General features: G+C 38.6%; 2 protein-coding genes across 4 annotated transcripts in view; both read left to right on the top strand.

Annotated features, from left to right (window-relative positions):
* LOC122995631 (tumor necrosis factor receptor superfamily member 14-like) overlaps positions 1–18,649 on the top strand; it is a 214,228-nt gene that overhangs the window by 179,158 nt on the left and 16,421 nt on the right. The window contains exons 1-7 of one of the 3 annotated variants that reach the window (XM_044370975.1): positions 4,251–4,739; positions 5,340–5,479; positions 6,862–6,955; positions 7,238–7,363; positions 7,933–8,088; positions 8,588–8,672; positions 10,357–10,777. In XM_044370975.1, the coding sequence (XP_044226910.1) occupies positions 5,438–5,479; positions 6,862–6,955; positions 7,238–7,363; positions 7,933–8,088; positions 8,588–8,672; positions 10,357–10,525 (672 nt within the window). In that variant the 5' untranslated portion in view covers positions 4,251–4,739; positions 5,340–5,437 and the 3' untranslated portion in view covers positions 10,526–10,777. Of the gene's footprint in view, positions 1–4,250; positions 4,740–5,339; positions 5,480–6,861; positions 6,956–7,237; positions 7,364–7,932; positions 8,089–8,587; positions 8,673–10,356; positions 10,778–18,649 lie in introns of those variants that run through there. The other 2 variants (XM_044370971.1, XM_044370972.1) reach the window with 2 other exon arrangements.
* The window catches only part of LOC122995622 (tumor necrosis factor receptor superfamily member 14-like), a 51,266-nt gene continuing 36,371 nt past the window's right edge, over positions 3,755–18,649 (top strand). The window contains exon 1 of the mRNA XM_044370941.1: positions 3,755–4,219. Coding sequence (XP_044226876.1) covers positions 4,152–4,219 — 68 coding nt within the window. The 5' untranslated portion in view covers positions 3,755–4,151. The remainder of the gene's footprint in view (positions 4,220–18,649) is intronic.

The following is an 18,649-nucleotide window of genomic DNA, read 5'->3' as shown; positions in this document are numbered from 1 at the left end:
AACACAACTCGTTCATTTGTCTTGTTGCATCCTTTAACTGACACAAATGGTTTCAACACCTTGTCTTAAAAAATCTATTGCAAATGATAAATTTTGCAAGAATGAAATGTCATGCCTAAGAAAAAGCAGAAGTGTTCATGTAATGGAAACAAATTCAGAGACCAGTCATTACATGCAAACTTATCTTTGGTCTTCTAGAGAGCTGAGGGAAGAATACCCAGGAGTACATTACAAGTGATGAATGATAATATATGTCTTTGTAAAAACGCTGAACACTGTGTATCACCTGCTTTCATGGACCTTAGCGTACACACATTCATCTTCTGTTGATTTAACAGTTTTCCGAGGTCACCATGAAAACTTGACTTGGCCGTTCTCCGCCTCCATCTCTGCCGTCTGATGCATCTACCTCCGTTGCTGCTGCACGATCTTCACATTAGCATAGGTCAGTTCTTGCTCATCTTCCTCTTCTGTAGAGTGGAAGCAGGAACACATAAAACGCTGCATAACTACACATACTCAGTGATAACAGTGTATTGTTAAGGAAATTCTTTGACATTTTGGGCAGTAGACTTGAAAAGACTGATAGCACTCTCCTGTTTGTACATTAAATATGAAGCGATAGCCAGGAGACAGTAACTTAGCTTAGCACAAAGACTGGAAACGGCTAGTCAGACTCTGTCAAAAAGGTTAAAAAATCATCCCACCTCTAAAGTTCACTAATTAACAAGATATAACATGAATAACCGAACTTTAGAGGTGCTGGTACGTGGATTTTTATACCTTCATATGGAGCCAGGCTAGCTGTTTCCCCCTGTTTCTAGTCCTTGTGTAAGCTAAGCTAACTGGCTGTTAGCTTCACATTTAAAAAAACATATAAGAGTGGTATTGATCTTCTCCTCTAAGTCTGAGAAAGAAAGCAAATCAGTGTCTCAAAATGTCAAACTATTCCTTTAATCTATAAGGAGACAAAAAGCAATCATCTTTGAATGCAGTGATGAAAAAAGAAACTTTGTACCTTTAGGTTTGTTGTTTTAGATACAAACTTCATTTGAACTTTAAATGAGTCATGAGACTTTGACCTACAAATCTTGAATTTACATGTGTTTTCTATCCTTTACTGTTCGGGGCATGGCACAGTCCAAGGGCTTCTGTCACAAGCATGTAGATGTTGTCAGACCTGGGCTGACAGGTCTGGTCAACTTTACCTGACTTTATAAAAAGAAGAAGAAAGAAACAAACACACGAAATACAATAGGGGCGAAAGGGGCGGAGACCCTCTTGTATCTGTTCTCTTTCTTTCTTTCTTTCTTTCTTTCTTTATTATCTCGCCACTTCAGACCTAAATTTGACCCCCTAAACATGCTCAAAAACTCACCAAAAACTCACGCACACCAGGTCTGGTGAAAAATTTGATAAAATGTAAAAATGAACCCCCCAAAATTCCAAAATGTGCTTGAGAGCGCCACCTATGTAACGAATATGGCCGCCATGACCCATAGGAATGTCGTAGAGTGATCGAACCAAAACTCAATTATTCGACTCATCAAGACTTACAAATCATACACTGACACCCCTGAACAGGAAGTCCGCAATACACACATGAAACTATGACTTTTCCCCAATTTTGGACCCCGAATAAGCGCTATCTCCTCCTAGGGCCTTAATGGTATTGGCTTCAAAGTTTATACATGATTTATCACACTGTGCTGAACAAAAGTTATTAAAAACTTTGTAATAACTCGAACGGTTTAGATTTAGTAAGCCCTGAAAGTTAGAGTGCGACATCACACCTTACAATGTAAACCAATGGGGAGGCAATCTCTGGGCATGGACTTTGTGCAAAACTGGGACGTCTGGCGTCTAAACTATAAGTCAGACCACTTTCAAACCTGTATCAATGGATTTGCGATGAAAATTCCTACTACAATATGATTTTTAATTTTTTTGTTATTATCATTTATTTTACAATAATTATGAGTCTTATATGTATAATTCAGTAGTGGGGATGACCTATGAAGGGAAGGGAAAAAATGGAGTGAGAGTGACAGTTTAGTGATAAAGTGCTGCAGAAAAATAAAATCAAAACTAAATTTTGTAGCTCTGTACTGCAGTTTTTCCTTTATTAGGGCCCGAGCACCTAGCGGTTCGCTCACACTCTCCATTCAAATATATGAGTATTTTTCTGTGTCCAGCTGCAGTTACTTATTGTCTCTACACATCTGACAGCAGTGTTCAATGCTTACTTTTTTGTCGAGAAGTACATGTGTTCCTAAATGAAAAAAATTAGGAGCACACATAGAAATTTAGGAGCACACTGAAAAATGTTCAAGTAACTGTTAATTAAAGACAACAATTTATCACATACATATTTAAATGCTTTGTGTGTGTGTATGTAAATCAAAATGTATGTTCTCTTTAGGGGTGCTTGATTATGGCAAAAAGCATAATCACAATTATTTTTTGCTCAATATTGACATCACGGTTATTTAACACGATTACTTTTTGACTATCATTTTTGGTGATTGCTGATATATGCACATATTTTTACCCACTTGACTGAGGAAACTATTACACATGCAAGCATAGATTGTACTAAGTATGATCAAAAAAGACAATATATGAGGGAAGAACTCAGGAAGACTGGAGTTCCAGAGCTCAGCATTAAAACTTTAATGAACCTGCCAAGTGGGTGGAGCAGCAGTTTTTTCTTTTTGAGTTTATTAGACAGACAGGATTTATGTGTAGGATTTAATATTTGGTTTACAGTCCAAAGCAGAGGGTGGCGGTAATGTGCCTAATATGCTATAATTTAGCTATCATTGAAGCGTGTGGCTGTGGCGTGGCGTTGAGTTTTGATGTTTCGCCATGACAGAGGAAATTGCTGTAATTTCAGTGCAAATGCTCCAGTCTGCCCCAAACTTTGCATGTTTGATAAGAGTCCTGGCCTGAACACGTCTACATGACAATATTCAGTAGTGATGCAAACTGGCTGAATAGTGCCCCCTACGAAATAGCAGCAACGCAGCCCCAGCAGCGGGCAATATAGTGGACAAAGGAAGTGATGTTTATCTCCTTCTTGCACTGTCTGAAAACAGCCCGGGTCTGAAGACATCTACATGCCTGTGACAGAAGCCGTTCGACTGCATCGTGGCCCAATGTGCACGAAGGCGTGAAGGCCCGTTCAGCACTGCTTGCAGCTTTAATTATATTACATACCTGCCAACATTTAGGATTGAAAAGAAAAAGTTCAGTTTTACCCCCTTAATACTCAAATTGACGACAACTATTCTGGTTACTGTAAACCTTTGCGAGTTGAAAGCCAATAAGTATTTTATCAAACCACCTGTTCAACCAGCACAATAATAATATATATAATAATAATCTTTATTTATAGAGCACGTTTAAAAACAGTTTACAAAGTGCTTTGACAGACAAAGCAAAAGTAGTACAATGCAAAGCAAAGACACAACACCAAAAAAAACCCCACCAAAAAATAAACAGACAAACAAACAATAGAAAAACAATAGAAAGATGATAAACATGTAGAAAAATCGATATTTTCAACTGCTTTGCCTTCAGTGTCTCATCCAACGCCTTTAAGTTTTACACAACCACAGAGAACCACAACGAAAGCTGTCTGTCAGTAGACTGTTTATCTGAGTTTGCCTAGTATCTTAACATTTGGCAAATTCTTGTAAACTTGAGACAAACCAGCGGCACCTGCAGGTAGTGAATCACATCGGCGTCGGAGACTGCGGTCAAGCCAGCCGCCACTACGGAAATCACAGTCAAGCGAGCCGCCACGTAATTTGCTACTGCACGTACGCTTCCGTTATTGCAGTAATGAGGCTTTTCTGCTGGAGGGACATGAGTAATCCATCAACTAAACGTGGTTTGACGTCGCTTTCATTAGGGCCTGAGTCCCAAAGGGGCGAAAGTAAATGAAAGCGACGTCAAACCACGTTTAGTCGACGGACCATCCAAGTCCTACTATTTCCTATTGCAATAGGAAATAGTAGTAGTTGTGGCGGCTGACTTGACCGCAGTGGAGCAGAGGGAGGAGGACGTAAGACTGCCTGGAGAGAGCAGCTGCACACGCAAGCTGTACAGTCCCAGAAAAATGTTGCTATAACGAAAAGCAAAAAACTATGAAAACGGGAGCACAGCGGGAGAAGGGGGTAAAAATAGGGAGACTCCCGCGAAAATCGGTTGGCAGGTAAATTACTGCATTATGTGCTGCTGCACGCTGCTGGTACTAAACACAGACTGCTGGTGTACAACCAGTTTTGTAATACACTTTACGTACATGTTATTAAAGTTACCGGCAGCACTTCAGAAAACGCTGAAGTATTAATTAAAACTACGTAACCGATAAACGAGACCATTGTGTCATGTTTTAATGTTCGGTAGAATCACGATTTCAGCGGTAACTTACCAACAGTGACAATACTTTTGTTAGATGCTGTAGTTTCAAACAATAACATAACAATTTAGCCTACTATCTTTGATTACTGTATCAGTTTTTTTAAGCTTTTTTAAGGGAGTTTCAGGAACATGACCTGCCTCTTCCTGCATTCCTTTAAATACTACTCACAGAGCTGTTGCGCCCAGTAATCCCTATTTTTCTCTTCCTGATTCTTACTGATTTTTCCTGGTTCTTCCTCACTTTCGTACAAGTGTATTCAGCTGCTGATTATACTTCGGTGCTTAATCGGCCATTTTCCACAGTAACCAGGGTAAGTAGGCTAAAATGTTATGTGTTTTTTTTTTTTTTCAAACTACAGCATTTTACAAAATTATTGTTCCACTGTGCACCAGCAGTCAGATTACAGGCGTGGCTCTGATCCTAGACATAATACAACGGATCTTTTGTTAAAGCTGTGATGTCTGGCTGCTTGTTGCCTATATTGGTTTTGTTAATAACGTTTTGTAAGAGAACATTGTAAACTGTAACACTATTAAAATATCCTTTAACCTGCTGTTCAACTATTTAAATGTGTCAGTTTCCGTTTTAGTCACTTCTGATATCATTTGTCATCTTCCACTTATGATACTCACACTGTCTAAAATCTTTCTGTTCTCTCAAGTCTGAGCTGTGCTGTAAGTAAGTAAGTAAGGAGTATTAATGCAAATGGTCAATGCCAAGAGTTCAGCTCAATACACTATCCAGTAACAAGAAACAAGACAAACTAACATTTTTCTAAATGACATTTGTCTCTGAAGACTTTTAATGAGCTTTGACATGAAACAAACAGGACTGAAGTTTAACCTCTGAGAATGGCAGTTAACTAAAATACGAGCTGTGTACAAGACCAAAGTTTTCTTTTTGTTTCCAGATGTTGTCCCTCAGATTTGGATGTGACATCTCTCTTCATCCCAAATCTCAGTGAGATTGTGTCTTCAATTCATCAAAACTGTCAACTTGATCCACAAAATGACTTTGAGAAGAAAACCTTTGACAGCTGCAACTTTGTTGGTAAAATAGTTTATAACAAAAGGAGGGGGGGGGGGGGTCATGTGTTGTTGAACAGCTCTGATACATCCAAGTACAATTTTAAGGTACTTGAACTTTACTTGAATATTTCCATGTGATAGTAGATGGATTCAATCTGAGACAGTCAGTCACAATACAAGTGGTCTTACTGCTTTTCATTATTGTTATTTTGTTCAATAAAGTCTATACTATAAAAACTAATGATTTTAAAACAGAGTTTACAGCTGTTTTTAAACATTGAGGCAGATTGAGGAGTTTATCTTGTATTTAAAAGCAGCGACACCTCTCTGATACCAGTGTGACGTAACGAGGCTGGTTTGGGGCGGTCAGGGGATTATTGACAAGGTGAAGTGCTGAACACTGACTTTAATGTATAAATAATGACAAACAAACAAACAGACTCCTGGAAAAGAATTCATAGTGACAAGAGGAGGACAAACCAGTAGAGTTGCTTCTCTAAAATCTGAAAGATAGATAGATGGAAGATGAATCGCCAACAATATTAATTATGGTTTGAATTGTTGATAAATATGAATATTTGAAATATTATTATCATAGTTTAGAATAAATGTATAGTGTGATAATCATTAAGAAGTGATTGTGCACATGTACAAATCCTTTTCAGGTTGGAGATTAAAACTATAATGAAGAACAATTACAAAATTTTTATATATCAGATTATAACAATTTCACAGTGTGTTATAAAACATTAATTAACTGTTTTCACATGTACAGCAGCTTTAAGACTGCTTAGAAATATATTTAAAGCTATTGAAGACATATGATTATGTGTAATTGTAACTATGTTATATAGTAGTGTAGGACTGGTCTCACATCAAGGACTTTTTTCACTTTTTGAAAGTGCAAAAATGCTTCTTCACACATAGTGAATAAAACTGTACAAATAACATTAAACTGCTCAGAAGTGTAAAAATATAAAACCTCAATGATACAAATGATTGTTTAAAGTTAAAAATCAGTTAGTCATAAAGTGGAAAGAAAAAAGTGTTCTTTGGTCATTTTACTGTTCAGTCGTCTTCTGAAATCATCTTCGTCTCCATATCTTCATCTTCTTTTTTCAGTCCTACCTGGCCGTCATCTTCTCCCCTCAGGTCCTCTCTTCCTTCTTCTTGCCTCCATTGACATCCTCCTCCACTGACCTTCCCTTCACTTTCAGTTATCACCATCACATGTTTTATTCCTCCATTTCTTCTTTTCCACCTCATTGTTATGTGTTGTATATGTCATGTCTTTTATTCTGCCTTTCTCTGCTTAAAGCAGGAAGTTATTCAGGACAGTTTTCAACAATATCTTAACTTCAACCAGGTTTCACTGAGACAAAAAACTGTTTTTACTCTTCACAGATAATAATACTGAAAGTCTTCATTGGACAGATCCTCGCATGTCATCCAGCAGAGTACCAAATAGGAGAAGAATGCTGTCCTAGATGTTCTGCTGGTAAGATCTAACTGAAACATAAAAGCAGGATCAATACAGTTTACTGCTTGTTTATAAGCAGTAAAACAAAGTGATGCTTTTTCTGACAGCTGACTTTTACGTAGCTAAATGTTCCTTGTTTCTTAATTCAGACATGACAGAAGATTTACAGAAAGATACAATGCTTGTATGATATTTGTCACCTGGTGAACAAGAGGGATCAGAGAGAGAATAGCAATTATTTAAAATATAATGTGAATAATATGATAATTATGATGATAATAAATTGTTTCTTCTCCACAGGAAGTCGAGTTAAAACAGATTGTACAAAGATCAGTAGTACATCCTGCCTGCCCTGCACTGATGAAACTTACATGAATCATCCCACTGGACTTAAACAGTGTTTCATCTGTGCAAACTGTGATGCAGGTAGATTTATATTCATATTATTTGCAGAAATTTAAGCCTTAGTATTGATTTAAGGCCAGTAAGAAGTTTTTTTACTGCAAGTCTCACTGTCAATGCTGTAAGAAGTGAATAAACTGTCTGGTTGGCGGCTTCATTATGAAGATGCAGAGACTCAGCATGACGAGTCTACTGCCTTGAGACAACTTCCACAGTGGAAATTAGAGCCTAACAAGCAAGTTTCCCAATAAAACTGTAACATTAAATTTCTACATGACAACAATGAGGAAAATGATGATTAGAGGATTGTATCTGTGCTGTTGTTTTCTCAGTTTAATCTGAGATTGATCAATAATCACTTTTTTCTTTTGTGTGGAGCATACTGCTCACTGTTGAAAAACATTACTATTCTAAGCTCATTATTATATGAATTCATAAATGGGAGAAACTATTGTTTCACATTTCCCAAAGATGTCATAAAAGCTGAAGATTGTCTGTAAGTCAGAAAAAAGATCAGCATGCTGTTGCTGTCTAGTAGATTTAACAGAAGAGAAGTTTAGTATCTCATATGTAACCTCTGTATGTGTTGACAGGTTCCGGTCTGCAGATAAAGACATCATGTACATCAACATCAAATACAGTTTGTCAACCACTGGAGGGATTCTACTGTATGGACTCCACAGAGGACGGCTGTGTGAAAGCACTGAAACACACAAGCTGTCAACCAGGACAATACATCAGTCAAAAAGGTTGGTTTTCTCCTGCTGACTTTAAGATTATAGTTGTAGTTGAAGTTTTAAATGGGAACACCATGACCTGACAAACAAGTTGCTTATTAAAGCTGCACGTATTGATTTCTGTCCACTAGATAGCAGGAAAAAAGCAGCTCAATAATTCTGTAGAAAAAGTCACAACTGAACACAGACCAGTCAACTTGTTGCTGTCAAGTGGAACTTTTGCACCAGTAAAACCATCGTAGTTGATTAGTGACTATGTGCAGTATATGTGAAGTAAACATGATTTTAACAAATAAAGGTACAAACAAGGCCTGTGTAAAAACCTAAGATACTATCTTGGCTTCTATACTTATTCATTATAAATTGCTCCTGAGAAATGTGAAGAGGAAAAGCGTTTTTGTTGACAATGTCAGAGGATAAAACAACCTGGTAACAAACGTCAAAGTCAGACTGTTCTGTCAGTGAATGATCAGTGATGGTGAGTAATCTCAGATGTGTCTCTTTCTCTAAGGAACCAACAGAACTGATACAGTGTGTGACGACTGTCAGCCGGGCTATTTTTCACAGGATGGTGTGAACTGCACAGCTTGGACAATGTAAGACACTTTTCTATTGAATTATTCATTGATTATTTATTAATTTGTTCCCTAAAAGCACAAAAAGCAAAGCAAAAGAACATTTTTTCTTGCTATATAGCACTTTGATCATTACAATTGTGCACTGGGGTTTTTTTGCAGCAGTGGAACAAATCATCATGCATGGGACATTGCCAATTCACTTCAATTCAAAAAACTTTATTTATCCCTGAGGGGCAACTCATGAGGCAGGCATCGTAAAAGGACATACAAACAGGACATATAAGGCAATACATGATAGACAAACAGTGACCACGTAGCAGAGATACAAATAATATAAGAGTCTTAAGTGGAGGGGTGCTGTGGCAGATCAGAAGTTGTGGGTGTTAGTCCCAGGTTAGAGAGGAAGACGGGGCCTGAGGCAGACTGGAGTTTAGTAGGCGAACAGCCTCATATATGAATGTTGTCTTTCTCAGGTTAGTCTTAGCTGCAGGGCAGCACAGACGCCTGCCAGAGGGCAGCCAGTAGGGTCCCGATTGGGCTTTCTGGAGTGTTTGCTGATGATGCAGTGAGATCAGAGACGGCAGGGGGAGGCCTATGATTTTACAGCAGATGTTCATTGTCTTCTGGAGGCGCTTCTTGCTTCTTGCTTGGATTGTGAGAGAGAGGAACCAGCAGATGAATGAGGAGGGTATTATTATGTTTAGCTTCCTCAGGAAATACTGATGCTGTTGGCACTTCTTGATGATCACCTCTGTGTTGGCTTCAAAATGCAGTTTGTCATCCATGACAGTGTCCAGGTATTTGTACTGGTGTACAGCTTCCACTGGTTCCCCATGAATTATGGTCACAGTCCTCCCCACTAAAAGTAGCTGAGGAAGTTTTAGCTTTATGTCAGGCTACCTCAGACTTTCGTGGATAATGGCTTTGGATCACCAGTGCCTATTGATATAAAAACAAACCCTGCCTCTGTGTTCTTTACCGGTACTTTTGTTTGTCTCTATTGAGTCTTAACAGGGCGCTTAAACTGTCAATAAAGACTGCATGATCATAGATGCGATTGTCAAGCCATGTTTCTGTGAACGCCAGGATGGAAGCATTTCTATATTCATGCAGGAAGTTCACATGTGCTGGAAGTTCATCTGTCTTATTTCACAAGGAGTGGACATTGCTGAGGATGACGGATAGTATTGGTCTGTGTTTATTTTCCTGTTTGAGTTTAGTTTCTGTGGAAGGCTTTCCTACCCCGTTTCCTGATGTGTTTCCTCAGATGTGAGTCACCTCGCTTGTTGTTTGGAATTTGGGAGATTGACTCCACAAGAATGTTCCATTCATTAGTCAGTTTTCCAGTCCCGCAGGTTTTATAGGAATTCCCTCAAGTATCCAAGTAGTAGATTGTCTTTAGTTTCCAAAACCATTATGAAATTACAACTTAATCTCAAAATATTACAAATATATTCTTGAAAAATGACAACTATATTCATAACATTACAACTTTTTTCTCAAAATATTGCAACTTAACTAAAATTGACCCACTGCTTTGTTGTAAGCATGGTTTATTTTATTGATATATTTGTATTGATTTATTATTGCATCAGTGTGACATTACTCTGTATTTTATTCTTAAGATGACACTTAAAATGAGTTTCCATTTGAATCCAATAACAAAGAAATAAAGCAGTCTTTCACTTTTCTTATCCTACAGTTGCTCAGAAACTCAAGTGATGGTCAAAGAAGGAACCCAGACAAATGATGTCATCTGTGGAAGTGCATCAAGAAATCGTTATTCTTTATTTCTACCTTTGTTATTGTTTTCCTCACTAACACTTGTGCTTGTGAGCAGAGGTTGGTGCTTGTGTTGCATCTCTACCTAATAAATGTCTAATATCCTCCTCGCCTCCAGTGGACTCAACTAAAGCTCACTAACTTTTCGTGCTAATATTGTGCTTTATTTTGGATGTCAGGCAGGTGAATAACAACTGATATGTGCAACCTGTCAGCTTATTTTTTGTAAATCCTTAGAAAGTTCACTAGGGATGCACCGATCAAAATTCTTCTCTCCTGATATCAATCAATCAATCAATCAATTTTTATTTATATAGCGCCCATATCACAACAGAAGTCATCTCAAGGCACTTTTCACATAGAGCAGGTCAAGACCGTACTCTTTAATTTACAGAGACCCAACAATTCCCCCATGAGCAAGCACTTGGCGACAGCGGTAATGATTCCAGTACCTAAACCCAGAGTATATTCCAATACAGAGTACTGATCCAACACCAGGACAGTCTTTGTGACACATTTAACATCTGTATACTACCTCAGGAAGCCACTGGGACCATTCTTAGTAAGTTAACATGAGGCTGTAACTGCTAAACAGCTTTTTAACTATTGTTACGCACTAATGTAGGGGAAACCCTGGTGCAACATAGAAATGAAACTCCCCTCTTCCCAACTCCCAAGAAGCACCAGCAACAAGGATTACAGCCCTCAAAAGTATTTATTCACTCAGTTATTAGGGACATTTTGGCTTCAGGGTGGGCTAACAGCAAAATAACACACAGAATTATACTAAATGATCTACTCAAAGCAAAACTAAACCAAGATACAAATCTCTTCCTGTATACACACTTGCAAGATATACAAGTATTTCACAGGAGAGTCATTCATAACATGCTGGCTGGAAGTGGAGAGAGGAGAGCCTACAGGAGCTGTGCACAACAGCAACAAAAGACTTGAATGGAACATCGTCTACAGACTTTCTCAAAGATATTTCCTTCTTTTAGTCGTTATGACGTGTTCACCACAAGAGAGAAAAAATATGGACAAAAAAGAAAAACAAAAAGCACCAAAGTGAAAGAAGTGAGTTGAAAGGAAAGACTTGGAGCATTTCTGACTTAACTTTACTTCTTCTGTTTTTCAAAGAATTGATAGAAGCGAAAGAAGAAAAAGAAATGTATGTAAACAAATTTAGTCTCTACATACTAAGTATGAATGAGTAAATGTACTGTGTACATACTGAGGTTTTTATTTTTAAAAAATGTTTTTGTAGAGCTTGTGGGTTTTTTGGAAACTGGAAGTAAATGAAAGTTTGAAGGAAAGAGGTGGAACATGTCTGTGTGTAAAGACTCACTTTTTGTGTTAGATTTTCTCAAACAAAGTGTAGAAAGTATCAGTCAAAGAGTTAAACAGTTACAAAACTTATGTACATGCTGAAAAGCAATGAAAGAGTTCAAACTTATCTAAATGCTAAAAAGGCAAGGAATTAAAACTTATCTACATATTATAAGGTTTTTTGTTGTTTTTTTTAGGAATCATAGAAGGAAGTGAGAGTTGAAAGTTGGTGTGCGCACTAAAAATAAATGTATCTAAACAAATATACCCTCTACATACTAAGAATGAATGAACTTGTTCTGTTTATAGTGAGGTTATTATTTTGTGGGTTATTTTGTTTTTTGGAAACATTAGAAATAAATAAAAGTTTGAGGGACAGAGTTGGAACATGTCTGTGTGTCACTTTTTGTGTTAGATTTTTTTTAAACGAAGTGTAGAAGGTATCAGCTATGACTTATAATGTACATAAAATGTACTACTAATAGAGTACAAGCACATTTAAGTTAGGTTTTTCCTTGTGTTTATTACACTTCACTGTACACTCATTCAAAGCGAACTACTGATGTTACTGATTTACATACTTTATTTTGATGTTTGTTAACTTATATTTTGTTAAATAACTCTTTTGTTAAAAGTCATGTATTGTTCTCTCCTCTTTGTCCTCTTGAGCCGGGCTGTGACACTCCCTGTGTGATTGTCTGCAGGTGTGCTGGAGTCAGATCAGAGCCTTACAAGCTGCACCTTATCTCAGTAATCAAGCCTTCTACAAACACTCAGCCCTGCCACTTCCACTCAGCCAGATCATAGACTCTGCTACTTGTCTTCAAGCCACTTCACTTGCATGTATCCTGTTTTCTTGTTGTTGCCTGTTCCCTGCAGTTCTGGCTCTGGTCCCTGTCTCCAGCCCTTTGCCTCGTCTCATCATCCCTGCTACCCTGCCCTGGACCTCCTCTGTTTCCATCTTCCAGCTTTAACATCAGCCCCAGGTCTCCATCTTCCAGGTCAAGCTTTCCCAGGCGTGCATTTCCTTTCCTCCCTCGTTTTAAAATAAAAACAGCGCTTCTACTATATCCCTGTCTCCTTGCCTTTGAGTTTCTGCACTTGGGTTCACCTGTTCTTCCCTGTGTCACAAGTGTACTTTAAACACATTTGAAATATTATAATTTACATTGCAAGTATATTCTTCAGCAGCTGAGGCCCCTGGTGAGCAGCTCTCTGGACCCTCTGCAGTTTGCATACCAGGCTAAAGTTGGTGTGGACTATGCCATCATCCACCTGCTGCATAGGGCTGGCTCACACCTGGAGAGATCAGTGAGCAGAGTGAGAGTGCTGTTCTCTGACTTCTCCAGTGCATTTAACACCATCCAGCCCTCTCTATGTGCATTGGTCTGAGGACAACCACCTAAATCTCAACATCTCCAAGACCAAAGAGCTGGTGATGGACTTCCGGAGGAGCAGGAAGCCCCCAACCCCTATTACCATCCAGGGGGAGGAGGTGGAGTTAGTGGACTCCTATAAATTCCTGGCTGTGCACATCAGTGACTAGCAGGAAAATACAAGAAGGGACAGAGCTGATTGTACTTCCTGCGGTCCTTTAATGTGTGCAGCAGGTTGACCTGGTCAAAGTTTGATTGACATGTGTACTGTCAGGTGTGTAAAGACAATAAGTAACTGCAGCTGGACACAGAAAAATACTCATATATTTGAATGGAGAGTGTGAGTGAACCGCTAGGTGCTCGGGCCCTAATAAAGGAATAACTGCAGTACAGAGCTACAAATTTTAGTTTTGATGGTATTTTTCTACAGCACTTTATCACTAAACTGTCACCCTCACTCCATTTTTCCCTTCCCCTCATAGGTCATCCCCACTACTACCATATAACACCAAACTTCATACAAAGTTTGTATATAATCTACTGTATGTATATAGGCCGGATACTGCTGTATCCTACAAAAATGAGCTGCATTCAACCCCCACACCAGTGGCGGCTGGTGACTCAAAAAATTGGGGAGGACAGGAGGAAAACCAACATGGAATCTTACAACAAACTGCATCAAACTATATCATTGTTCCCCACCTGATGAAATCGGAGGGGTGGGGGGCAATTTTATATGCCAATAAAACAATTTGCTTTTAAAAACAAAAACCCCTGAGTAGTGCAAAGGCTGCTTCTTTAAAGACATTTAACATATACATATTGTTTCTAAACAAAGAAGAGCTCATTTTAGCCATGGACTGGATCAGATGTGTGATTTTACCAACAAAGTGAAATTCAAATTTATAGTATTGTTCTATTGTGACAACGGATTTATGTTCTCATCAAAAACAGACAAGATATCACATGATTTACACGTGTTTCCTGTGTATTTTCTTAGTATACAGAAATATATAAAGTACCACAGAGCTTATAATGTGATACAGGAACAGATAAGTGCTGAATACTAGAAAGACACTAAAAACATTCACAGATCTAAAAGTGTAGGTTCACATCAGAAAGTATTAATGCACGTATCAAATACATGACTTATACACTCTTATCTATGTGCATGACATACAAAATATAGTCTACAAAGCTGACATGTTAACACTAGGGGTGCAATGGATCACAAAACTCACGGTCGGATCGTATCACAGATTTGAGTCAAACAAATAAAACTTTGTTTTCCATCTATTCTGTAACATACTTATACCAAGAAACAGCAAGGAACTTTTGCCCATGGTCTTAAATGAAAACAACATTTAAGATGTCCAATGTTCAAATAAAATATATAAAATATTCAATGCTCAATTATTGCAATGTGAGGCATGATACCTTCCTCTTTTAAACACAGTAGTGAATGAAACAGCCTCTATCCACATCATCAAAAATTGACGATAACTTAGAAACATGAACACAAGTGTTGTCCTGCAGCTTGTTGAAGGAGCCACCAAACAAACATTCACTGCTAACGTCAGTTAGCAGCTAGATGCTAATTAGCTACTCAGCTCCAGCACATTAAACAGCGTGTTAACATACCTACAGATGTCACATCGATGCACACTAATCATAAAACATCAACAGGTGACTAAACAACCACTCAATTGAAAACGGGATCAATTCCACATGAATGAGTGAGTCCATTCATCTCACTGTAACTTCAACAAGCAAACTACCCACAACACATTATATATATATATATATATATATATATATATATATATATATATTTATATTATAATATATTTATATTTATATCTGCTGCATTCTTTTTAAGGAGATAAATTCACAAAACAGCCACACAGAGAGACATTTAACCATCAGAGATGAAATTAACGACCAAAGAGACAGAGAGAGAGAAGCTGTATCTGACTCACGTTATCTGATGTTTCTTCTTTCTATCATGGAGATGAAGTATTCATGTCATAACATCCATTTGTGGCTGTTGGTCATCTTGTTTGTTAGTTAACAGAATTTTATGGCTGCTGCTTATCCAGTCTGATATCATTAGCAACAATGACAAACAAGCTAACTCTCCTGGTTGTTTCTGCGGTTGCTCCTCTCTCCAGCCGCTCCCTGGTGGTGTCCTGCTGCTGCTGTGCTGCACAGTCCAGATCATTTCTCCCGTTAGCTTAACAACAGTCCTTCCATGGATGCATAAAGAGTCCTTCAGGCTGCTACAATAAGCCAGCTGTTGCATTGGCTAACTCAAGGAGCTATCTACTGCTGCTATTCTGCCTTACAGTGGAGAGAATTGAAGATGAATTCTGGAAACTATCATTGGACCATCTTGATGACAATATTGCATTCTGGTTGTTGATTGGTTAGGGAGGCCGTCCTCCCTTGGAGCGTCATTTTATGTGTCTTTTACTAAAAAGAGAGAAAAAATATGTTGTAAATAATACTGAGATTTGGTAATGGTTTATTTCATCCATATGTTCTTTTTTATATTTTGATCCCCCTCTTGCCTCTCAAAAAATAGGAAGACCAGCCTCCACTCTGTGTGGCACACACCCCTCCCCCCCTTTCTTCCCTCCTCTCTCCGTCTCAGTTGGAGAGGAGAATGTTAAAGTATTCTTCTTGTGAAATCTCCTCATAAATCCCATTACTTTGGCCAAATCTTACATAAAAAAAAATCACATTTTTCTGTGGGAAATTTCATTGCAAATCCATTGATACAGGTTTTGAAAGTGGTCAGACTTATAGTTTAGACATCAAAAGCCTCTGTTTGACACAAAGATCATGCCTCCCCATTGCTTTACATTGTAAGGGTAATGTGGCACTGCAACTTTCAGGGTTTATAATATCTAAACCATTGGAGTTAGTACAAAGTTTTTAACAACTTTTGTTCAACACAGTGTGATAAGTCATGTATTAAAGTTTGAAGCCGATACTATTAATGCCCTAGGAGGAGCGTTTATTCAAGGTTCAAAATTGGCACACAGTCACATACTTTCATGGGTGAATTGTGGACTTCCTGTTGGATTTAGGTCAGGGGTGTCAGTGTATGATTTGTAGGTCTTGATGAGTCGAATAATTGAGTTTTCTATGGCATTCCTACAGGCCGTGGCAGCCATTTTAGTGACATAGGTGGCGCTATAGAGCACATTTTGGCACTTTTGATGAAAATTTTTATATTTTATCAACTTTTTCACCAGACCTGATGTGTGTGCCAAATGTGATGAGTTTTTGAGCATGTTTAGGGGGTCAAATTTAGGGTTGAAGTGGCGGATTAATAAAGAAAGACGAAAGAAAGAAAGAAAGAAACAGAACTGATACAAGGGCATCTTCGCCCCTTTGCAGCTCAGGCCCTAATAAGATCTTGGGAAATCCCTCCCATCTCCTCTATGAGGAGCTGTGGCAGAGGGGGAGCACCTTCAGCCAGAGGCTCACTCTCCCCACGGAGCATTCAGGTGTTCCTTTCTGCCAACAGCCATCAGATTGTACAAGAGAGCCTGAAACTATCGCCACGTTGACAATATATTTATTGTCAACGTACTTGTACTCTATTAGTAGTACATATCATGTACATTATAAATGGGGTGTAGTGTATATTTAAGCACATTGGTAGTACACTTTAAAGTCTCCCTTATAGAACATTTGTAGGAGTTGTCAAGTACACTTAAATTTATTAGAAATGCACAAGCACTATGTAGAAATACACTGGTAGACTAGTGTAAAGGTATTTGTAATCTATCAATGTTAGATTTTATGTACATTCAAAGTACAATTTACGTTATAAATGTATTTCAGTTGTACTGTAAATTGAAGAACAGCATGCACAAACATAAAATGATAGTACATTTGCAGTATATTAAGTTTATGTAAAGTTGTTCCATTTTAAATAGAAATCCCCAAAATAAAATGTGAATTAATGACCACAGAGACACGAGGATGAGATACAATTCTTCAAGTCCTCAAGTCTTCAAGTCCTTTGATTTAAGGTTGCGAGGGATAAACTTTTGTTTACATTTGTTTTACAGATTGTGCTTTAAATAAATTAACAATATAACGAGCAACTTATATTTCATATTAAATTTGATGAACAGCATCATGACTTCAGTCTGATCTGACTCAGAGTAACTTAATATAGAAGAAATAAAAACTCTGGCATTAGGGCGACACTTCAGTCAAGCTTAAATGATTTGTAATTAGTCTCCTAGCAACAGTATGGACCACTGCAGCACAACCCATAATAACCCAATTAACAGATTAGTGCCATCTGGTGGACATTTAAGAGCTTAAGGTTTCCCTTAGTGTTTTATTGTAGACCTGAATCAAAGACTTTCTCTGCTGACATCATTGACATTCAAAAAACACTTTCATGAACTAAAACATGAATCATTGAGGAAAAATAGCAAACAAAACCTTCAATCCAAACAAGGTGGAAATGAGCAGAAGAAGAAAAGGAGGAACTAGTTTCCTGTCTCTCCTTCTGTCTTGCTCCCCTCCACGCCCTTGTTGGGCTGCCAGCCCGTCTGAAATACAAAGGTGATGGCGAACCTCCTACACGTGAATATGTCGGTGAAGTGCTTCTATTTGATGCATGTTGGCTAAACACCAAAGATCTCTATTCATTCATAGCTTTGCCAAATAAGAAAGACTTTGAATTGTGCTTCTTTAATGAAGCTCCACTCTGACGTTTCCAGGAAATTCAAGCCTCCAGATCTGGAGATCCAAAGTGGAAGAACTGGGCTATTGAATCTTCTATACAAATGGACATTACCACTCTGGTTGTGAAATTCTGGACAGGAAGAGTACCCGACCATAACATCGAATTGCACCTGAGTAGATACTGTGAACTAACTGAACAGGTTATAAAACCTGTTGACAACTTTGGTAACATTATCAGGTACGAAGTGCGTAAATACAAAGTCTGCATTAAAAAAGATTCAAATGGCTACCAGGTCCAAATCCCAAGCTCCATCTCCCTCTGTCCATACAATGGACGCATCATCTATCCTGGTCAGTCCATCAGCAGCTTCATCTACGGCACCGCCGACCACCAGGTGAAGCAGTGTCCTACAGTGAAATGTTGGAAGTGTGGCTGCCTGGGTCATAAAGTGAAGGACTGCACATCTGAGGGTCTGTGCAGCCTGCATGGTGTTAATGGACACACTTTCTTCAGCTGTCCGGACTCCTATGTCATCAAAGCCAGATCACAGCAGCAGCGTCCTCACAGCCAGCCAGCCACTCAGCAACCAGCCTCCCTGCAGCATCAGCCTCACAACCAACCGGTTGTCCATCAGCCTCTCATCCAGCCTCTGGCCTGGCACCCAGGAGATGCTCTTCCGCCTCCCCATCTGCCTGATGCCCATCTCCCTGCTCCCCAGCGTGGTCCTCGGCTGTCTGATCCACCTGCTGGAGATGAATCCCCCTCTGATGTAGAACTACAGCCCCCAGCTC

The sequence above is a fragment of the Thunnus albacares genome, chromosome 13 (genome assembly GCF_914725855.1).
Source record: "Thunnus albacares chromosome 13, fThuAlb1.1, whole genome shotgun sequence".
NCBI lineage: Eukaryota > Metazoa > Chordata > Actinopteri > Scombriformes > Scombridae > Thunnus > Thunnus albacares.
Note: the sequence above shows the minus strand (reverse complement) of the source record. Positions and strands in the feature narration are given on the sequence as shown.